Source organism: Schistocerca americana, chromosome 2 (genome assembly GCF_021461395.2).
Source record: "Schistocerca americana isolate TAMUIC-IGC-003095 chromosome 2, iqSchAmer2.1, whole genome shotgun sequence".
Classification (NCBI taxonomy): domain Eukaryota; kingdom Metazoa; phylum Arthropoda; class Insecta; order Orthoptera; family Acrididae; genus Schistocerca; species Schistocerca americana.
Window position 1 is genome coordinate 256,932,836 of NC_060120.1, and position 24,769 is coordinate 256,957,604.

Here is a 24,769-nt window from a genome sequence, read left to right on the forward strand (position 1 = left end):
GCCTTTGTTGTGAATCAACAACGTAGGAAAAGAGAATGCAACTTACTGTAAAGAAGGCACCGCACATTGCAGTTATGCACAATCAAGTCTTTTAATTGTGCCTGTCTGCAACTTTGTGTGTCTTCTTTATGGTAAGTAGCGATTTGTCTTTTCCTGCATTGTTGATATTCCTGCCTGGAGTTTCCATATGTTGTGAATTACCTGCTAACAAGTTGTGCCAACTTTATGAAAAGGATAAATTACTACACACCATTTAGAGGAGACTTTGACTCTCAGATAGGCACAGCAATAAGACCACTACGTATTTAAGCTTTTCGTCTAAAGTAGAAAACACACACACACACACACACACACACACACACACACACACACACACACAGTCTCACAGGCACGACTCTCACGCACCTGACCACTATCTCTGGCAGTGAGGGCCTTACTGTGATCAACTGTGCTTGATGAGAGAAGCAGCCCACGAGTGGTGGGGGTAAGGAGGAGGCTGGGATGAGGAGGGGGAAGGATGGTAGGGTAGTGGTGGGGGAGTATGCAGGGACATGGTGTGGACAGGGTAGGGCTGCTAAGTGCACTCGTTAGGTTTGAGGGGAAGGAGGGGGTAGGTGAGTTGAAAAGGAGAGAAGTAGAGGAGGGGTAAAATATTTGTGGATGCCGCATTGCTGGAAAAGAAGGTTGTGTAGTGTTGGAATGGGAGCAGGGAAGGGGTTAGGCAAGTGAAGGACAGGGACTAGTGAAGGTTGAGGCCAGGGGGTTGTGGGAATGTAGGATATATTGCAAGGAGAGTTCCCACCTGCACATTTTAGAGAAGCTGGCATTGGTAGGAAGGGCTTAGTTGGTGCAAGCTGTGAAGCAGTCATTGAAGTGAAGCACGTTGTGTTAGGCAGCATGTTCAGCAGCTGGGCAGTCCAGCTGTCTCTTAGCCACAGTTTCTCAGTGGCCATTCATGCAGACATGCCCACAGTGGTTCTAACTTAGTTTATAGGCTGCCAGCTTTGAAATTATGGTAAATTATGCAAATTCACAATTAGTGGCTTAACTGTTTAATGATGGCTGTCATTCGGGCCAGAAAATTTAGAGCAGCAGAGTATAGTGGTAAAGTCAGGAATCAAACAGGTATAATGGCACAAAAGGCAACAGTAATTTTGGGTATATCCGGAATTCAGTACTAGTTATGTATTAGGTTAATTAGTTTCTGGAAAATTAAAAAATTTCACTTAAAGTCTCGCTGTCTAATGGTATGTGTCAGTATGTCCATACTTCCTAATTAGCTCAGTCTAAATCTACCATTGCTTTTGTGGTAATTTCAGTTATTCATTACTTTGTTAATATGGCTTCCAGAAAAACTAAATACATCATTGTAATTGCCATACTAAAAATGATCATCAAAATAAAGAATTTGACTGGAATGTGGTCTGAATAATGTTTTGATAGATTTGAGCATACACTGCTGACACACGATATGGGTAACTAGATTCAGGTGAAAACTAAGGAAAAGAAAAAAAAATTAATCGGAGTCAGTAAGAGCAGATAGAAGGATTCCAGCATGCTCTGTTTCAAGACTAAGATGAAAGTGATGATTTTCTGAAGCACAGATCTGGTTCAGACGAATCACTGTAGACAACACTATTACGGAACAAGTGTCACCCTTCAGTTATTTGACCCAGGCAGTAATAAATAGCTAGATTTAAAACAGGCTAGATGTGGATTTAAATGTGGTACAGCATGTAACATATCAAAAAGAAGATGAAGTGACCATAGGAGCACATTCTAAAGGGAAACCTACATAATCTTTTTTCAGTTCCTGATGCTTGTGTTGTAAATAGTCAGTCTCTTTTCTGAAAGAGAAATTTTCAGGTCTCAGCAGCACATGGGCATTTCATTAAATGCAACAGCAACATGTGAAAATTTATGCTTGACCTGGGCATGAACCAGGTATATGTGTCCTTCTGGACATCGGCAAGAACAGACACCACATATACAAATACATACATATATGCACCTTGATGTCGAAATGATATTTTCTGTACAGTGCAGAAGCACTCACTCATCCGAACCCTTGTGAGGCTCAGCTGAATATCTGTGAGCAAATAGGGAATAATGGATGGAGGGAGCTATATCGTCAGGGCTGGATGGGAAGTGTGCTCGTATGGCCAAGGCAGTTAAGGCAACCGTTCTAGAGAGGCAGAGCATCTGGGTTTGAGTTCCAGTCCAGCAAAACTTTTCATATGGCACCAATGCATTTAATGCAGTGCCTCTATGCAGCTAAGCTCTGAAAATTTCTCTTTCATTCCATATATATGACTGCTGAATCATACAAATGGTGCCTGTTCTTTTGGACATCTTCTCTATGTTTTCCATCAGAGTCAGCATAAGTTTTTGAGTATTGCAGTCCTTCTTTCATACTTTTATTGTGAGCTTTTCCTCCCCTCATAAATGGATACCCAAACTCAGGCATGGATCCAGGACAGAGGTCACAGGAGTCGTGTGCCCTTCCCAAAAATCAATTTACTAAAAGCATTTATATTTTCATATAAATTAAATTCCAATTTTTCAGTCAACTTTCAGAAAATGAAATAGTGTTGTCACTAAGGGTTCTGAAAATGACATAAACTCTGAGTAATGTTTTCAGTTGCTTTCCTGAATGTTAGCCTGTATTGGTGAGCCCTGTCCTTACCAGATGCAGGAAACATTGCAGCCATGTAAAGGCATCCATTCACAGGCTGACTGTACTTATTGCTAGCAACAAATCCAACACATTTTCAGACATGATGAATCTTTGTCAACCCGTCCCCCTCTCCCCCTGGATCCACACCTGCCGTGAAACTTTTCTCCATTTCTTGTCTCTCATTGAAAAAATTATTACTGTAAACGTGTGCGCATAATTTCAACAAAATAACTGTTACTGTCCTGAAAACAGTGTCAGTATTGGTGCCATGTCTCACTGAGTTCTTTGTGCTTCTCAGTTATGATAATGTTCTAGAAATAAGAGAACAAAGTAAATTATATAAAATCTTCAAGTGTAATATCTCTCACATGCAATTTTTCCCCTATTTCTCTCTTGACAGAGAAGGTGAGAAAATCAGGCGATGGCAAGAAATAAAAATCCGACAACACAGATTACTCGCTGAAGCTGATCAGACAACACCAGCTCATATTGAACAGATAATGAAATCTGGATTTACAATGAGTGATATTAAAGGTAAGCATGAAGTACACAATCTTTTATGTTTATGTTGCTCTGCATATCTTGCCTAATCTATGTGTAATAACTTTTAACATGTTTATCCCAACAGGTCTCCAGCGAGGTTATTCAGAAGATGTTGTAGAGGCAGATGAAATTATTATGAATGGACCAACACCTGATTCACCACAATCACCTAGCAAGCTTAAAAATAGACCATCTAGACCACCACGCAAAGGCTCGTTGTCAAGAAATGCTACTTATGATAACATGGAAAATGCATTGACAAATGGAATGTTGGAGCCAGGTATGTTTCAGACATTATCATGGAACTGCAAAGGTAACAAAAGTAAATCTGGCCTGTGAGTATGATATTCGGAAGAGTTCTAAGGAAACAGACAGAAAGTACATGTAATACAGCTAGTTTTCAGTGGATATTCGTAAGTTAGTTATACTTATTTTGTTTCTTGTGTCCTGTATTGTTTTCAGAGCTGTCTTGAGAAGGAAAAAAACAAAATGTAATAAAACAATGTAGTTCTCTGTGCGGTTGATGGTTTATTGATAACACTCATTTTCCCATACACTTGCTCCTCAGTTATCAAAGGTTACAGATTTTGCATTACCAAATGCAGGTAGCCACTGGCAAATATTTGAATTAGAAATACTCTAAGATGGCTGTTTAGTTTTCCTTCACTGCTACTGGTCAGGCTCTGATGGGTATCATTCAGGCACCAAATCTTAACTGCCATGTCCACTGAAACAAATTAATTTTATTCTTGCTACTAAAAGAAGTTTTCTTCATCAGAATTGGGTTGACAAGTGGAAAACTAGCATCTCATGATGGCTTGACAATGTCTTAATGACTTGAATTAAATTCCAAATTTCTTATTACAAGGGGACCGCACCTACCTACCATCACCAATTTTGCCCAAATTTATAGTATCTGCAGGGCTTGGTCAGAAATTAAAGTAACGGAAGTGGGAGCTCCAGATGTCCAAGTGTTTAGAAAGAAATAGCACTTATGTCGCATGTTGGTTGAGGCATGGGCCGTTTACTTAGTGTGGTTTCCAAGCAGCAGGTGGTGCAACATAAAGAGTACAGAAGCATAATTTGAAGATCATGGGATTTAGTCCCTATGCAGAAACTTTATTTTACTTTCACTTTTTACATTCCTGACACTACAAATAAACTGAAATAATGCTCATTGTATTGTATTTATTAATATTTTCATAAAAGGCTTGAAAAGGTAAATTTGGGATTGTAAATAAAATTCAAGGAAGGGACTGTAAGATATACATAGAAACATTGTATATAAAATTAGATACTTTTAATATTTTACAGTTGATCATTTACAAATTTTGGGCTAATAATCATAAAAACAAGGGAAGCAGTAATTTTTTTGCTATCTTGCTCACATTATAAATGCTGCAGATTTACAATTACATGGTTGTGTTACAGTTTTTATATGAAACAAACTTTGTTTACATTCATAACAGATTCTCTCTCATTGCACAGTTTGGCAGTACACCAAGCATAAATATCATTTGTCCAGATATATGAAAGGACAATTTGTGATGTACAGTGGAATGTATTTTGACACAGTCTTTTTGGGATGTAATTTCTTTCTGTCTCTCAATGAAATAAGAGCTGTTTTGAAGATTTTTAATCATATTCTTTAGATGATGATACAAATAGACATTGCAGGGTTGCACTAGCAGTGTGCATTTGGGGAACCACTTTAACACTACATGATGGCAATCGTTCTTCCTCTTGAAAAATCTTGCCATACAGTTTTAGATTTCTTTGTCCTCCCCATGAGTGGGTTAATAGAAGAAATTTGTTCTCCTGCACATGGGGATTCATCAAATCACATACAATATTTTTAGCATTATTTCAGTGTATTTGCATTGTAAGTAATGTAAAAATTGAAAATTAAAAAGGAAGTTCGCTGAAAGGGAATAAGTCCCACAATCTTCGAATTACCATTCTGTACTCTTTTCACAGCACCAATTGCTGCCTGGAGAGTTGCTAACATAAATGTCTCATGCCTCACTCACCCCACATCATAAATGCTAAATTTTCTAAACAGTTGGCCGTCTGGAGCTCCCACTTTTCTCACTTTCAACCTGTGCATATTCATTAACTTGGACGAAATTGGTGATGATAAGTAGACGTGATCCCCTTGTTAGTGTGTTTTTAACTGAGGTCATAAAACTGTTGTGGTATTCTGCTCATTAGATATGAACAAATGAGTATTATGACCACTGCCCACCGCGATGCAGGTTATTAGCTGGTGGTGTTGCATGCACATGATGCAGTAACAAAAGAGTGTAAGTGGAGCAGACACAAATGGGGATCACCCTATTGAAGATATGGGTTGCAAATGGGAAAATTAATTGAGATAAGCAACTTTGTCAAAGGGCAAATTATTACTATGCAAATCCTGTGAATGAGTATCTCAAAAACGCAAATCCTGTGAATGAGTATCTCAAAAATGGCAAAGCTGGTTGATGTTCACATACTGTCATGAGCATCTATGGAAAGAGGTAGAAGGACATTGCAACTACCATTAAGCGCTATATCATTGGATGTCCATGACTTTTCACAGAATGTGGGGTTTTGAGGCTTGTGTGCTCTGTAAAGTAAGATAGATGGTGATATGTGGCATCTCTGCCGAAAGAGCACAATGCTGGTGCATGCACAAGTGCTTTGTTCATTGTACATTGTTGAACATGGAGCTCTTTAGCAGATCACCCCTGTGTGTTCACATGTTGACCCAGTGATGGCACAAGGACATCGGGATTTGAGTGTCGATCAATGGAAATGTGAATAGAATGAAATTTTCACTCTACAGCGGAGTGTGTGCCGATATGAAACTTCCTGGCAGATTAATACTGTGCACCGGACCGAGACTCGAACTCAGGACCTTTGCCTTTCGCGGGCAAGTGCTCTACCAACTGAGCTACCCAAGCATGACTCACGCCCAGGTAGGAGATGAGGTACTGGCGGAATTAAAGCTGTGAGGATGGGACGTGAGTCGTGTTTGGGTAGCTCAGTTGGTAGAGCACTTGCCCGCAAAAGGCAAAGGTCCCAAGTTTGAGTCTCGGTCCGGCACACGGTTTTAATCTGCCAGGAAGTTTCAATGGAAATGTGTCAGGTCTTTGGGTGAATCACATTTTTGCTGCAGTAGGGTCATATCCAAAAATGCTATCGTTGAGGTGAACGGTGTCTTGAAACATCCAGCATGTCACAGACACAGGCTGGCGGGAGCAGTATTATGCTGTGGGAGACATTTTTCTGTGTTTGCGTGGGACCTGTGGTAGTAATCAAAGACACACTGACAGCCATGAACCACCTGCATCCCGTATTGCTTGATGTCTTCCCCAATGGCAATGCCATCTTTCAGCCGTATAATTGTCCAAGTCCACAGTGGTTTGCAGAACATTATAGTGAACTCACATTGATATATCTGCAATCAAATTCACCTGATGCAAATCCTATGGAACCCATCTGGGTCACTATTCGGCACCATCTCTGCGTACACAAATCAGTGTACCATTATTTATGTGAATTACACAACTTGTGTCTAGACGTCTAATGCCATATCCCTCAACAGACCTACCCACAAACTGTCGGATCCCTGATGTGCAGAATCAGTTATATATTTCATTCCAAAGATGGACAGACAAGCTATTAAGCAGGTGGTAAAAATGTTTTGGCTCATCAGAGTATATTGTTTTTTAACATGTGCATTGTGTTCATCTTTGCTTCTCACACATCCATCAACAACAGCACAGGCTGCATAGTATACAGGGTGACACAGAAGAATGGGAACATTTCCACAATCCAGTAAAACTAGAAGTGATGAAGGACAGAAATTGCATTTATAGTAATTGAAACCTTACAACTTTGCCAATTTACAAAACATTGATGGCATTTATCATTTTTTTAAATTTATGTCATTTATATGGTGTCCTGTATGAATACATTCGTGAAATCTGCTGTTGAGATTCCTCATTGACCTCTGCAACATCTCAGCTGGTATACTATGAATTGCATCCCAAATTCTCTGTTTTAACTCATCCAAGGTTCCTGGTCGAATCATGTAGACTTTGCTCTTGACGTAGCCCCACAAGAAAAAAAATCACAAACGGATAAATCTCGTGACCTAGAGGGCCAGGGAATGTTAATGAATCATGAGGTCACATGGTTCCCAAACAATTCTCGCACATATGCCATTGATTGCCATGCAGTGTGTGATGTCACTCCATCCTGTTGAAACCAGGCTTCTTGAGCATTTGAAAAGTTGTTCTATGCAGTTGTAACAAAAGTTCGTAACATCTCCATGTAACAATCAACATTGACAGTTTTCTTCACTTGTGAAAAAATATGGTCCGATAATCCCATGTGATGAAATACCACACCATACTGTCACTTTACTAGCACGTAAAGGGCACTCACGAACGTCATTAGAATTTGTGTTTGCCCAGTAATGGTAGTTCTGCTTATTCACAAAACCTGTGAAATGAAAATGTGCCTAATCTGACATCCACGACTTGTTTAGAAATTCATTGTCACTGTTTATTTTTGTTATCGCTTGTTGACAGAATCCTAATCGTAACTGGTAATCATTGTCCTTCAATTGTTGCGCCTTTTGTAGTTTGTATGGATGAAATTTTAAATCAAGATGAACAATTCTGTGAACACACTCCCGGGACATTCCAACTACAGCTGCTTGCTTATGAATTGAATGATATGGGCTCTGTAAGACAGACGTACAACATCAACATTCACTGGAGAATGCACACTTCTTGTTCGTTCTGTTGGTTTCTTCTTGAGGGCAGATCCAGTCTCTTCAATGTTATTAATCCAACATTTTATCGTGTGTTTCAACAGAATGGCATCGTTATGCCCTAAATTATAAATACGTCGAAACTCCCTCTGCGCCGCTGCCAAACTATCATTGTTTTTATAAAACATTTTTATGGCTAATGCATGCTGTTGCCAATTCCCCTAATCCATGATTGCTGAAATGGCAGACTGTTTTCTTGCTAATTGTCATGAACCCACAGTGCTGCCACCTGCCCATGGCTGCCACTACTCATTTCAAACATTCCCATTATTCTGTGTCACCCTGTATTTGCATGGCATCATCACGTTCACTTACCATCAGCAGTTACACTTAATACAGTCTCCTGATGAGTAGCTTCCAGTGCTGAAACAGACAGAAGATGTTCTGCTCCATAGGTACCAATGGTTTTTCTTACACTGTTGTTATGCTTCTGTCTATCAAGCCCTGAATGTTAATACTGTTGTGCCAGTAGTCACATCAAGTTGTTAATATACAAACTTCTACATCACATCATCTTTTCCATTTTTGAAAAGAGTGTTCCTTATGAACAGCAGGCTCTACAGAATTCCCTAAGACTCTCTACTCTTTCGTTCTTTTTTTTTTTTTTTTTTTTTTTTTTTTTTTTTTTTTTTTTTTTTTTTTCCCCTTCCTCATATTGCTCATTAGTAATGCTGCACCTTTTTCTTCCTCAATTATTCTACTGGTGTCTATTACATTCTCATCATGTTTTAAATTCCGGATTGAATACTGTAGGAGTTAACAAAAATAGTATCACCAGTCATTTGTGGATTTGAGTTTGTTTGTGGCTATCGTATTTTAAAAGACGTAAACGAGTGAAAAGAAACAATGAATGCACATAAAAACTTGTAAATGAAGACATATATGAACTTAGTAAACATTACAAGGTTCTCTTTTGTATAGAATTGTGTTTGTTATTGTTTTATAGGTAAAATTCATAGGTCAACAAGTGATATGGATCTAAATAGATACAACATGGATGGGATGGTAAATAACCAAGATGCTATCCGAGATGACAAAAAGAAGAGAGGTCGTTCACCATTCAGGTAATTAAAAGTCACTTTCTGGCTGCAATTGTGGGTTAAAAAGTAAATTTTGGTTCCGCTTGAGTGTGCTCACGTGTGCACTTGTCTACGTATGTCTGGGGGAAAGAGCATTAAGGACTTGACAAAGAGCTAATGACTGTAGTAAACATACTTTGAAAGGCAAAAATCAGAAGAGTCCAAAGATCTGTAAGTATTATGATGTACATCACCACAAAACCTGCATACAAGTAATTTTGTTGGCTACCACGGCTCAGTTGAAACTGAAGGACACCCCATCAAAATAAGAGACAGTATTTCCCCTTATAGCACTGTAAGGGATTGAACTAAGGTCTGCTAATTAGCTAGTAAGTTAAGGGTATGTTTTCTTTAAGTCAAGCTCAGAAAACAGGTCTATGCTAGCAAGAATGTTTCTGTATCTCCCTGAATCTCACCACTCAGCTAACCACTGTAATATGGTCATAGACCAAGCTGTTCCAGCTCTTCAGCCTCCTGATGAACTGTGGAGTGTTCACTGCTCCACAGAGTGTTGTTGCTTGTTGTGAGAAATCAAATGGCTCTGCACAGTGAGTCTTGTAATCTGACAATCACAGGTAATGCAGCTTACATGACTGCTAACATCATGTGAAGTAGAGGAAATACGTAATAAACAACTATGTTAAAATATATAACATTTTCTTTTCAAAAAACAAACAGATATGTCAGGTGCCCATATGTGATTGCAGCCTTAATTTGAAGGATACTCATCATTGTTGTGTCCTAAAGAAAATATGTTTCTTTGTTTTTTATTCTTTTTGTTGCCTGTCAAATGCATTTAGATTTTCCTGAGCATAATAATGCCTGCTCTCATGAAGCTTAAAAATAATCCAGTGCTTGCAAAATCTTGGTTTTGGGCTGCAGGAGCATGAGTCATATGGCCTTGATGAAGCTCCAAGCGATTTTCACTTGGCCCAACGAAGCAGCACCTGAATGAATTCAAGTTTTCATTGGATCACTGGGTTGTGGGGGCACTGTAGGAGTGGGTATATACAATAACACAAAGCATCTTCCAGGAAGGCATTAAGCAGCTTGTCAATAGGTGGAGTAAGTGCATAGAGGTTGAAGAAGATAATGTAAAGAAATCATGTCACTTGCAATGCTGTTTTACCAAAAAACTATCTTTTTTAAAAAGTGCCATTACTTTTTCACTTGTCCTCGAATGAGATCATTGGGGTGTGAATACTACTTTTAGTTCAAAAGTCTTCTCCAAATTCACTTTTTAGTTTGTTTTTCAAATGAGAGACAATAGTTTCTGGAACACCATTTTTGGTTGCAGAATGGAGTGTGTCCTATAGCAAATTCATCTCCTCTGTGGGTTCACTAACAGCTTCAAAAATATCAAGTTATAGCACAATTGAGTGCTACCACATCTGCAAGTTCATCAGTTAATTGCAGTACCATAATGAACCAATGCTCACATATTAAAAGCTGAGCATGGTCAGATCATCATCATCATCATCAGTTATCTGCTATATTAGCAGGTTCTTTGCCTCTCTATTTTCTGCGATCTGTTGCTTCCTTCTTAAGGCTGCTGTATGTTGTACTGTCCATCACGTCATCCAGCATCTGGAATCTCTTCCTTCCTCGCTTCCTTTTCCCTTCTACATAACCTTCTAAAACTGTTTTTATCAGTCCGTCATTCTTTCTTAATATATGCCCAATCCAATTTCTTTTTCTTCTCTTTATTACATCTAGTAACTGCCTTTTCTCTCCCACTCTTCTCAGTACTTCTTCATTTTTTACTCTGCCCATCCAACTTATTCTTTCCATCTTTCGCCATGTCCAGATCTCAAAAGCCTCCAGCCTTTCTCTGTCTTTTTTCCTCGTAGTCCATGTTTCAGCGCCATATAGAAGAACACTCCATACAAGACATTTTATGAGTCTCTTTCTGAGTTCTCTGTCCAGACTGCTGCAGAAGATTCTCCTTTTCTTATAAAACGCCTCTTTTGCCATTGCTATCCTTGTTTTAATTTCTGTGGTGCACTTCCAGTCGGTGTCTATCCTGCTGCCAAGATACTTAAAATTTTGCACCTGTTCTAGTGTTTCTCCATTCAGCACAATTTTTATTTCCTTATTTCCTCCTATTGCCAATACTTTTGTTTTATTTGTGTTAATTTTCATTCCATATTTTTTTCCGTTAGTTGCAATGGTGTCCACCAAATCCTGTAATTCTTTTTCCCCTGTGGCTAGAAGGACCATTTCATCAGCAAATCTCAAGCACCCTACTCTTCTTCCTCCAATTTCTACTCTTTTGTCATATAATGAGCATTGGTCAATCATATTTTCCAAGTACAGGTTGAAAAGAGTAGGTGATAAACAGCATACTTGTTTTACTCCTTTCCCTAGTCTGATCCTGTTTGTACTTTCTCCTCTCACTTTAACTGAAACTTTTTGATTAAGGTACAATGAGTTTATAAGTCTTCTGGTTTTCCAGTCCACTCTCTTTTCACTCATAATAGTCGCCAGCTTGTCCCAAACCACATTGTCAAATGCCTTTTCTAAATCGATGAAGCACATATATAGGTCTCTTCCTTTTTCAATAAACCTTTCTCCCAATATTTGTAGGAGCCCTATTGCATTTCTGGTGCCCGTATTCCATCTAAAGCCAAACTGCTCCTCACTGAGATTCTCCTCTATTACTTTTTCAAGTCTTTTATTAATTATTCTTAACATCACTTTGGCTGCATGTGAAATGAGGCTGATTGTCCTGTGCTCGCTGCATTTCTTGGTTCCTTGTTTTTTCGGTAATGGAATCATTACTGTTGTCAAAAAGTCCTCAGGCCATTCACCACTGTCATATATTTTATTACATAACCTCAATATTTCTCTTATTCCATTGTGGTTCAAGCATTTTAGTATTTCTTCCGGTATTGTATCTGTACCTACTGCTTTGCCATTTTTCATTGCAGCAATGGCAGACTTTACTTCTTCCATTATGATGGTCAGTCCTTTCTCTTCATCACACTGTTTTGTGATTCAAGTTCCAGAGTTTCTGGTTTGCTATTTGTGTCATATAGCTCTTTTATACAGGGTGTTACAAATAGGTACGGCCAAACATTTAGGAAACATTCCTCACACACAAAGAAAGAAAATATGTTATGTGGAGATGTGTCCGGAAACGCTTACTTTCCATGTTAGGGCTCATTTTATTGCTTCTCTTCAAATCACATTAAACATGGAATGGAAACACACAGCAACAAAATGTACCAGCGTGACTTCAAACACTTTGTTACAGGAAATGTTCAAAATGTCCTCCGTTAGCGAGGATACATGCATCCACCCTCCGTCGCATGGAATCCCTGATGCGCTGATGCAGCCCTGGAGAATGGCGTATTGTATCACAGCCGTCCACAATACGAGCACGAAGAGTCTCTACATTTGGTACCGGGGTTGCATAGACAAGAGCTTTCAAATGCCCCCACAAATGAAAGTCAAGAGGGTTGAGGTCAGGAGAGCGTGGAGGCCATGGAATCGGCCCGCCTCTACCAATCCATCGGTCACCGAATCTGTTGTTGAGAAGCGTACGAACTCTTCAACTGAAATGTGCAGGAGCTCCATCGTGCATGAACCACATGTTGTGTCATACTTGTAAAGGCACATGTTCTAGCAGCACAGGTAGAGTATCCCGTATGAAATCATGACGGTGAATCGAGGAAGTACAGCACATACTGACGAAACTAAACTGAGCTCTAACATGGAAATTAAGCATTTCCGGACACATGTCCACATAACATCTTTTCTTTATTTGTGTGTGAGGAATGTTTCCTGAAAGTTTGGCCGTACCTTTTTGTAACACCCTGTATATTCTTCCCATCTCTGGAGGACATTGTCACGATCTTTGTACACTACCTCTTCATCTTTACTCAAAAGATATATCGCTGCTTTTTCCAAGTGTGAACAAAAAAGCAAAGAATGCTCTGGTCCCCCCCCCCCCCCCCCTCCCCCCAAGCTGTGTCCCTAAATTCCTACCTGTGGCCTGAATTTAACAAGAGACTGTTTGCTTTCAAAGCCAAACTCTGCATCTACATCTGTATTCTGCTAACCACTACGACGTGCATTCCCAGTATTCATGTTTGGACCTTGGGAAGAGTGATCACTTATATACCCCTGTACACACTGTAATGAGTCTGAACTTGTATCTCCAGTTCCTGTGGGAGCAATACCAAGGAAGTTGCAGTATATTCCTAGATTCTTCACTTACAAGGATGCCATCTATACAGTTATGTAGGTTAAGATCCCAGGTATCACATACTGCCGCCATTCACCCTGGTAGGCCCTCATTTGTGAGAAATTAATGAAAAAATTTTGGAATTTTGTGAGGCACTCAATAGTGTTAAAAAAGTTGCTTCAAATAGAATGGTTCTGTGAGGAGGTTGTTGGTTCAAATACTGCCAGGCACAGTACATTTTTATTATTTTTTGTCTTTATTGAAATGACTTTCATCACCTTTTTTATTCTGTTAATTGATTTAAATGCAATTTTTTACTTCCTTTTCATTCTCATAACATTTTGGTCATAATATCGACTTCTTCATTTGTTCTCATTTCTCTTCCTATCATTCTTCTTCCACCTCAGATCTTTGTCCATGTGTTTTTAATTAATTTTATAGTCCGCTCCCGGTAGCTGAGTGGTCTGCGTGACAGACTGTCAATCCTAAGGGCCCGGGTTCGATTCCCGGCTGGGTCGGAGATTTTCTCCACTCAGGGACTGGGTGTTGTGTTGTCCAAATCATCATCATTTCATCCTCATCGACATGCAGGTCGCCGAAGTGGCGTCAACTCGAAAGACCTGCACTGTCTACCCGACGGGAGGCCCTAGCCACACGACATTTCATTTTTTCAATTAATTTTATGTATTAATTTCAATTTATTTTCTTTTGTTTTAGCACCCTGTTTTTTCGTCCACATTATGGCATTCATTATATATGTTTCTCACTTTGTTTGAATTCTGTTCTACTTATAAGCCGTTTTTTCATTTAAATCTTCATCTACATTATTTTGTCCATAGTGCAACAGGTATTTCAGTTATGCTTTAAATGAAAATTCACATCTGGTAATGAAAAATCACATTTTTCACACTACTGCACAGTCAATATAAGTAGATTATTTGATCTTTGGTTTTTTAACTGATAGATTGGAATTTTCAAATAATTTAATATTATAATAGGTAATAATAGATAAATATAATTAATTTCATATTCAGAAAAAGTCTGACCAGAAAAAGAATGATATAAAGAAAAAATGAACCAAATGAAAAACGTTCATATGGTGATGAAAATAATGCGACAAAGGAATAGAAATAAAAAATTACGTTTAAACCAATTAATTGAATATAAATAACGATTGAACTCATTTTGATAAAGATTTAAAAATAAAAGAAATTTATTACACCTGACGAGATTTTGAATCCCAAATCTCTTGCATGTGGAGCTATCATCCTATCCATTACTCCACACAACCAGACTAGATAATTTGACTTTTTTATCATTATTGAGCATCATGCAGAATCCCAAAAATTTTTGGTGTGAATTACTTGCAAACAAGGGCTCACAAGGGTGAACGGCTGCGGGTGTGATACCTGGGATCTTAACCTACGTCACTGTATATTTGGCTTCAAAAAGTTGATCCCATCGCTGGGGACCTCTCCTTGTTAGTACTGTTTCTTTGAAACTTTATGAACATTTTCAGCATGTTTAAAGTTGGTAGTATTCTTTCGCAGTATAGTTGGTGTCTGCCTTTGAACATCCGCCATTTCATGTTTCTCAGCGTCTTAGTGGCCATCTCCGTATGAACATTTGTGCTGCCGTACTTTTATGCATTCAGGTTGCACAAGTGTTTTGTTAGCAGCCTCTTTCATAGACCCATTACATCTTCCCTGTATCCTACAATGAACTGAAGTTTATCACCTGGTTTATCAACAACAGAGCATATGTGATCATTCCATTTCATTACCCTATAAATTGCTACACACAAGTATGAGCTAATTGATTCAATTGTGACTCACTGATATTTCCATGAGCTCTGGTGCCATCAGTGAGGTATAGAGGTTAGCATTGCTGGCTGGTGTGCTGCGGGCTGCCAGTTCAAATCCAACCACCCGCAATTATTTATTATTTCATTTTATTTCTTGAAGGTTCTTGAAGTATCATACGTTTGTAATGTTCGTATGTCTGGAATATTCAGTGGTTGTATAAATACTAGCATTCTGAAATAGTCGACGTTTGTATTTGCGCACCCTATTCAACAGATCAGTTCTGTTTCGGCTGTATGTTGGTGTGCTAAGTGTTGTATTTCATTGGTGACCCAGCGTTCAGATTTGGACTCGAGCGTGGTCACGACATGATATTGTTTGGTGGAGATGTCAAGCACCTCAAATCATCTACATAGTCGTAGCTCCAATTAGGCAATGTGAAAACCATTGCCTACTCAGACCGGAACCAGAATACAAGCAGTATAGCATTCCCAAACCAGCAGTAAGTCAGCTGCACATCAAGCATCTATCAGTGTTCTCTGGAGATGTTTGTCAAGGCCTGACAAAAAAGATGGAAGTATTTGACTGAGTCACCAAATACAGTGGGTGAGAAGACATGATGTTTCTGTCAAATATGAACTTATACTTAGATGACGCAGCCCAGCAGTGGTTTAAGAAAAATGAAGAGAAGTTCAGTAGTAGTGAAAAATTCCAGACCGGACTGAAGACAATGTTTGACAAACAGTGAACAGCAAGTCTACTTAGCGGAAGAACAACTGAGGGGCAGGGCCAAACGTCATGGGAAACAACATAATTATACATACAGAATGTTTTGACCCTATGCCACATCGTGAATCCTAACAAACAGAAGTTAACAAAAAGAAGTCACAAAAGACATGTACTGAGGTACTCTTAAGGTAAAGGAGCCGACAATGTCTGGAATTCATCAAACTGTGTCAGCAAATTGAGGAAATGCTACAGAAAAGAGTCAGATGAATGAGGTATTACTGAATGGAGTCCCTACCTGGTGGTTGTGGAAGACCACCAAGAGCTCACCTCTCTCATAAGACAGATAGTAAGAGCATACAGCATTGTATGGCAGCCAGAAATGTCAGACTAAGTACACAAGATGTAGTAACCTTGAATGTCAACCCAGTATGTCAGGAGATAAAAGAGAATTTGGAGGAAGATGTGTATCAGTCTTTAGCATAAGTCTGTACCACCAGTAAAATGTGCCATAAGGAATGGACTTGAATTTAATGCCAACAGCATCAACTCCTTCTCCAAGTAAAATGTCTGATGAAAGAACACATATTTGGAATATGGAGGACAGCACACCAGTCTGTTTTCATATTGTGGACACTCTGGACACATGCATTACGGCAGAGAAAGAAGACAAGTGTTCGACAAATATTATGCCACAAGACCTCAATCATCACAATGGTCCTATTCATGCCAGTCATATGGATATGATTATAATCAAACTGTGGGTCAAAGCTCATCAATGTAGCCTGAACTAGGTCACTCTCCATTCCCTGTTGCCAAACAGAGGTATCACTGCTTGCCTAGCTGCCTAATTCAGGAAAACTAAGCATTGCTGACCATCTGCAGAGGTGAGGCTGGCATAGGTGAAAACCCTCCATGGATGACAGTTCCCAAGATGACATGAAATGTGGACCACCAACCAGCCTGGGCACTAGTCAACTTTGGTTTCTTTTTCTGTAATGTCAAATGCTTATCATTGTCAGCTAAAGAAGGCTATGTTCTGTGATATGAAAGTGATTATGCTGAAACTCGCAAATGGGAAATACATACATCCAAGGCATTGTTATCCCACCATCAACTAGAAGAGTACCAGATGTCATTTGAGACACACAGTTAAACTTTGAAGCTTTCATTGATTGCAAAATGCTACTCAGACTCACAAAAGATATCTACAATCTGGTGACAGTCATAATCATTGTTGATGGTCGAGGAGTTCTTTGGATCTCTAACTGTCATCAGGAGCCACAACTTATCCCTAAAGGTAAGTGCATGTGGACAGCTAAACCAGCCCAGGAAGAGCAGCTTAGTGTTATTGATGAAGAATTGTGCTCCAGTACCACTACAAGCAACACAGGAGAAAGCTGCTATTAAACTGCCAATAGGACCTAGTCTCACTAAGAAAAACATCAGTGAGTAATAGAAATTTTGTGTCGGTTTTCAGATGCTTTCAAATCTGTAGTGGAGAAAAGATGGCCCAAAAGTCTTATGATGCAACACCCTGTCAATGCTGAGGATCATCCATCAATTAGCCAGTGGTCATACAGATTGTCATCGGCTGAATGACAGGTAATCCAGGAGGAAGTGGAGAAGATGCTGCAAGATGACATCAGATACTCTTCAGAGGGTCCTTGGGCCTTACTGGAGGTCTCTGAGAAAAAGAAGGGCACCTGACATTTCTACATTGACTACTGTTGTCTGAACAAAATCAATAAGAAAGATGTATATCCACTGTGGGGCATTGATGACACCCCGGACTGCTTGAAAGGAGCAAAATATTCCTCTGCTATGGACTTGCAGATAGGCTACCTTCAAATTGAGATTGATGAGACTGCAGGGGAAAATACTGCCTTCATAACTCCTCCTGGCCTCTATGCTTTCAGAGTTATACCTTTTTGCCTGTGTAACACTCCAGCCACTTTCGAAAGTATGGTGAACAACCAGTTTTGACACTTTAAACGGATGATGTGTCTTTGCTATCTGGATGACATTGTCATTTTTTCGAAGACATTTGAAGAACATCTAGGCTGGCTGCAGCTCTTGGCCTGAACCCAAAACAGTTACACTTCCTTGTCCAAGAAGTAAAAATCTTGAGGCACCTTGTGAATGGTGGTTTAGTTCATCCTGATCCACAGAAAACAAAAACAGTCAGAGACTTTTCGACTCCACAAGACATTCCTGATGTGAGAAGTTTCTCCGAATGTCCTCAAACTACTGGTAATTCATCAAGGACTTCTGTCCCACGGCACCTCCCCTGCAAGAACTACTGCAGGGAGATGCCAAGTTGTCCTGGAATGAGGTGCAATAGGAAGTGCTAACATATTCTCCAGCTCTAGCATTGTATGATGAGAAAACTGAGACAGAATTTCACACTGATGGTAATGGTTTTGGAATAGATGCAGTTATAGTATAAATTCAGAAGGGTGCTGAGAAAGGTGGTAGTTTATGCTTTCAAAGTACTCTCCAAGTCCGTGATGAACTACTCCAAAACTGATAAAAGGTACCTTGCAGTTGTTTGGGCCACCAACAAATTCCACCCGTATTTATTTAACAAGCCATTCACTGTAGCAACAGATCACAATTCTCTATGCTGGCGGACTAGCCCGAAGGATCCATCTGGTTGACTGATGGGATGGAACTGCAGCTTCAGGAGTAAGGTGTCATAACGGTGTGCAAAAACCAACACAGACACAAGGACACTGACTAACTTTCAAGGAATCTTTTGGCAGAACACAGTGCATGTACAAAATCTCAGCCACATCTGTATTAAATGACATTGCTGTTGACCAGAGGGAAGATCCAGCATTGCTGAAAGCCACAGAAGCCATAAAGAATGAAGGGCTGGCCAAAGGTTTATAAGCGGATATATGATCCAAGGGGACATGAAAGGGTTGCTTGTCACCAAGCTCATCTGCAGCCAGTGATCCTGAAGTATTTTCACAATGCACCAACATCTGTGATCCGAGAAGGCTCTAGACCGCATCTGAAGCAGGTACCACTGGCTGACTATCTACCATCCATTAGACACTATGTAAGCTACTGTAAGGAACAAAAGCCTGCACCCCAGTTACCTTCCTGGGCATCTGGTACCAATCCTGTCTGCAGCGACACTATTCCACTGGATTGGAATCAATCTCTAAGAAACATTCCCAAAGTCAATAAATGGGAATCGATGGATAATAATCTGCAATGACTACCTCACCTGCAATGCTGCCACCAAAGCCATGACTAAGGAAGCTCCAGGAATTCCAAATTCCTTGTCAAAACATTTGAAACACAGAACACCCCATGTGATGCTCTCTGATTGTGGAAAATTTTTCCAGTTGATGCTAGTATCAGAGGTAATTTCTCACTCCCATGTCACTCAAGGGAAGACAGATGCGTACCATCCACAGTCAAATGGCCCCATTGAATGCTTTAACAAGATATTGGCAGATATGCTCTCAATGTACATTAATTTAGAACAGAGAGATTGGTATACAGTACTGCCCATCGTGATGCTCACATACAATACAGCGAAGCAAGACACTACAAGCTTCACACAGTTCTTTCTGCTCCATAGTCACGAGTCTGAAATGACAGTGGATATATTGTTCCCATTTCAACTGGACAATACTCAGGATGACTAGATGAAACTCTTCATCACCAGGATCAAAGAAGAAGAAAGGAACCTGGTTCATACATGGACAGACCCTAGACGCCCTGGAAAAAGATTGAGAACACTATAACTCCAAGCATCGTCCTGTGGGTTACAGTGGTACGGAAAGTGAGACTATCTGAAAAGTTACTAAAGTGCTACTTTGGGCCACATCAGATCTTTTGTCAATTGTTGGATGCCATGTATGAAAGTGATAACATTTCATCTAGAAGACAAAGCACAGAGACAACACCAATGTCCTCCATATGGAGCCCTTTTACAGTCCAGAGACACAGATTGATGATGGGAGGTGCAAGGAAACTGAAGACCCACTTGACTATCATGAAGCTTTGATGAAAGGGGTTACCTTTTATGCTCATTATAATGAAGAGGATGTAACAACAGGAACAGCCTGCAAGGATTTACCAGAGCCACAATGCCGAGGACCAGTGACAATACCTAGACCCAGAGTGCTGCAGTCAGCGCCAATTTCAATCCTCCCCCACTCAAAACAGCATTTTCTACCAAGGAATAAAACTGTACAATAAATTACCAAAAGAGATTAAAGAAATTGCAAAAATACACTTTTTTAAAAAGGTGGCTAAAAAGTACCTGTTATGCAATACATTTTATACATTGAAGGATTACTTAGCTAAAACAGAGTAGGGGTTTGATAAAAAATGTTATACAAGTAAATAATAATAATAATGATTACAAAATATCCAACATTCCACGTAACACCTTCACTTCATGTTTTTTCCTTCTTTTTTCCTTTCTAGGAATACTTACCCCCAAGCTATGCATAGCACAATACTAACACCTCTTCCTCTTTCTGAGCTCAACATCTCACTCATTATGGAGGGATGCTGACTCAGTTTTTCAGGATATCAAATGGGAAGTTGCAGTACAGAAAATGACCCAGATATCACCAGTGTGTGTGTGTGTGTGTGTGTGTGTGTGTGTGTGTAGTGAGTGAAGTGTTATGAAACAATGTGTGTATAGAATGTGCAGTGACCGATCTAAATTCGTAAATACTTTGACATGTCCTATATCCTTGTGAAAAAAAATCTACGGATGAATAAAGCTACTACTACTACTACTACTACCCCTAAAAGCCCTGCCTAGTTAAGTACTTGACAAAACACTGGAGGACAAAGAATCTTAAAATTTCGTACAGAATGGCTTATTCGTGTGTTTTATACATTTACATATACCGTAGAGACCCCAGCCCTTATGTATGAACCATACCAACTTGGTTTCCGCACACTGCGGAAGCATAGCTTCCAGTATTGTGTTTGTGTGTGTGTCTTCTCTCCAAAATAATATTTGATCTACAAGTGTCCATAATGTTCTTCTAATGGTGGTAATGATCGTTGTTCACACTGTTGAAGTTTATTTTTAAAATAATCATCCTCCCGTATTCCTTTCTTAGCATTATGAAATAATATTTACTGCAACATTCACTGTTATCAGCGTGATGCATTTCAGCAGCATGCTACCATCATTAGGTGCATTTACAGTTACTTTTACATTGTAATTAAAATGAAGCGAGGTTAGTTTCCTTTTCTGTGTGTGCTAGTGAGGTTATGTGTCGAAACAGACACCTGTTTCCTCTCTGGCACACAAGCAAAGGAAACTAACTTCACTTCATTTTAATTGCAATGTAAAAGTAACTGTACATGTACGTGATGACAGCAGCACATTGCTAAACTGCATTATGCTAATAAAACATTAGTAACAATTGACTGTTGCGGTATATATTATTTCATAAAAATCTTACAATACATTCGCGGCCCACAGACCACACCCATATAACATGGATAAATTTAATTTAAGTTTGTCTTACCTGCTTTGCTAAATCTTAAGTTGAAAAAGTTAATTACAAAGGTTAATCCAGGTCCTTGTTCATATCCTTCATACCCAAAGGTAACCTTGATAATGCATATGAACTTGATTTATAAAACCTTTTATATACTTTATGTCAGTGCTGAACTGTTGAAGGAACTATCCATCTCATGAAACGCGTATGCAACAATCTAGTTTTCATTAAGAAGGTGATGATCAGTGTATAATACTAATTGTGATACACACTTAAATGCCTCAAACTTTTGTATAATCCAAATGATAGCTAATAGTTCCTCCATGTTGCTATATAATTTAGTTGGAGTTGTCTAGGTTCCTGCTAGCAAAAGAAACAATTCTATGTTCCCCAGTTTTGGAACGCCATACTCCCTGAAATAATTCTGTAGCTACACTGTATTCCAAAGTGTCTGTATCTAATTTGGATGGTTCAGTCATTAGCAGATGTCATAATATTGGAACGTTTGCCAGTGCATCGTTTATGTTCTGAAAGGCTTTTGCAGTATTATTCATCCCAAATCTAAGTAGTTCTATGCTTCAACAACGCAAGTAAGCATGGATTATTCATTACTTGTCCCTGTGTATATAAACAATAGAATCCAGCTAATCCCAAAAATGAACCTGTTTCACATTACGTGATTCTGGACAGTTTCTCATACCTCTTACCCATTCAGAATCTGGCTTTATACCATTTACTCTCAATGGATGTCCTAGGAACTTAAGTTCCTCTTGAGAAATCTGTGATTGTGCTAGTTTGATAGTTATTCTTCTTCCATAAAATTTATAAGACTTAATGAACAAAGTACAGTGCTCCTACCACATATTGGATACCAGTAAAATATAATCTACATGAATTAAAAGTACTTACAATAATCCTTTCACAAGAGCTTGATCAAGAGCTCTAATAAATATTGAAACTGAAATACTCAATCCAAAAAATATTAGTTTAAATTAAAAAGTTTTTCCATCATATAAATTGCTGTATATTCTTTAGTATCCTTATTTAATTTTACCTGCCAGTAGCCATTTGTCAGATCCATTGAACTAAAATGTCACACCTCTTCAAACTATGCCAGTAATTCATCGATACTCACGGTCTATCATGTTCCATTTCTATGTGCCTATTTAGTGTGCATGCATCCAGTGCAAGGCGAACCAGGCCTGTAGCTTTCTTAATTACAAGTAACTGATTGTTGTAGGCACTTTAAACTATATACTATTATTTGGTTGTGTATCATTTTGTTTATTTCTTCATTTCTTCTTGTATTGCTGATTTCAAACTTACTGGTACTGACTGGAGCTTAAAAAAGAATGGTTCTTTGTTTTTGATGTTTAAAGTGCATATCTAGTCACCTATGAGTGCCATGTATGGTATACAAAAGTTCAAAATCACTTGGTGCTTAAGCAACCAGTCTACACCAGTCATTGGAAAATCCAGGATGGTATGTAACAATATTATGAGAAGGAGAGTTGCTACTCACCATGTAGTGGAGATGCTGAGTCGCAGGTAGGCACAACAAAAGGACTGTCACAGTTAAAGCTTTCAGCCATTGGCCTCCTTCAACAACACACACACACACACACACACACACACACACACACACACACGACTGCAATCTCAGGCAACTGAAACCACCTTGTGAGCAGCAGCACCAGTGCATGACGGGAGTAGCGATTGGGTGGGGCTAAGGGGAAGACTGGGGCAGGGAGGGAGAGGGATGGTATGGTGGGGGTGACGGACAGTGAAGTGGTGCATGTTAGACGGAAGGCAGGGGAGTGGTGAGGAGGGAGGGGGGGGGGATGGAAGGAGTGAAAAAGGAGAGAAGTGCTGGAATGGGAACAGGGAATGGATTGGATGGGTGAGGACAGTGACAAACAAAGGTTGAGGCCAGGAGGGTTATGCGAACGAAGGATGTATTGCAGGGATAGATCCCACCTGTGCAATTCTGAAAGGCTGGTGTTGGTGGGAAGGGTCCACATGGTACAGGCTGTGAAGCAGTCATTGAAATGAAGGATATTATGTTGGCAGCGTGTTCAGCAGCAGGGTGCTCCGCTGGTTTCTTGGCCACAGTTTGTCAGTGGTCATTCATGCAGCTTGTCAGTTGTCATGCCTATATAGAATGCAGTACAGTGGTTGCAGCCTAGCTTGTAAACCACATGACTGGTTTCACAGGTAGCCCTGCCTTTGATGGGATAGGTGATAGTGACCGGACTGGAGTAGGTGGTGGTGGGAGGATGTACAGGACAGGTCTTGCATCTAGGTCTATTACAGGGATATGAGCCATGAGGTAAGAGATTGGGAGCAGGGGTTGTGTGAGGATGGAGGAGTATATTGTGTAGGTTCGGTGGATGACGGAATACCACTGTGGGACGGGTGGAAAGGAGAGTGTGCAGGACATTTCTCATTTCAGGGCACGATGAGATGTAATCAAAACCCTGGCAGAGAATGTAATTCAGTTGCTCCAGCCCTGGTTGGTACTGAGTTACGAGGGTAATGTCTCTCTGTGGCCAGATGGTAGGACTTCGCAAGGTGGTGGAAGACTGGAAAGATGAGGCATGGGAGATTTGTTTATGTAGAAGGTTGGGAGGATAATTACAGTCAGTGAAGGCTTCAGTGGGACCCTCAGTATATTTCAAGAGGGGCCACTCATCACTGCAGATGCGACGACCATGGGTGGCTAGGCCGTATGAAAGGGCTTTGGAATGGGTGGCAGCTGTCGAAGTGGAGGTATTGTTGGTGGTTAATAGGTTTGATATGGATGGAGGTACTGATGTAACCATCTTTGAGGTGGAGGTCAACATCTAGAAAGGTGGCTTGTTGGGGTGAGTAGGACCAGGTGAAGCAAATGGGGGAGAAGTTGTTGAGGTTCTGGAGGAATGTGGGTAGGGTGTCCTCACCTTTGATCCAGATAGCAAAGATGTCATCAGTGAATCTGAACCAGGTGAGGGGTTTAGGATTCTGGGTTTTTAGGAAGGATTCCTCTCGGTGGCCCATGAATAGGTTGGCATTGGATGGCGCCATGTGGGTACCCATAGCTGTACCCCGGATTTGTTTGTAGGTAATGCATTCAAAGGAGAAGTAATTGTGGATGAGGATATAGTTGGTCATGGGTACTAGGAAGGAGGTTGTTGGTTTGAAATCCATTGGGCATTGAGAAATGTAGTGTTCAATAGCAGTAAGGCCATTGGCATTAGGGAATGTACAGGGAGATGGCATCAGTTGTGACGAGAAGAGCACCGAGGGGTAAAGGGACGGGAACTGTGGAGAGTCGGTGGAGGAAATTGTTGGTATCTTTTATATAGGAGCATAGGTTCCGGGTAATAGATTGAAGGTGCTGGTCTACGAGAGCAGAGATTTTCTCAGTGGGGGGCACAGTAACCGGCCACAATGAGGC

General features: G+C 39.9%; 1 protein-coding gene across 1 annotated transcript in view; it reads left to right on the plus strand.

The window, feature by feature from the left end:
- LOC124595722 (ryanodine receptor) overlaps positions 1 to 24,769 on the plus strand; it is a 690,379-nt gene that overhangs the window by 337,951 nt on the left and 327,659 nt on the right. The window contains exons 30-32 of the mRNA XM_047134588.1: positions 3,078 to 3,211; positions 3,306 to 3,500; positions 8,992 to 9,109. Of these exons, the coding sequence (XP_046990544.1) occupies positions 3,078 to 3,211; positions 3,306 to 3,500; positions 8,992 to 9,109 (447 nt within the window). The remainder of the gene's footprint in view (positions 1 to 3,077; positions 3,212 to 3,305; positions 3,501 to 8,991; positions 9,110 to 24,769) is intronic.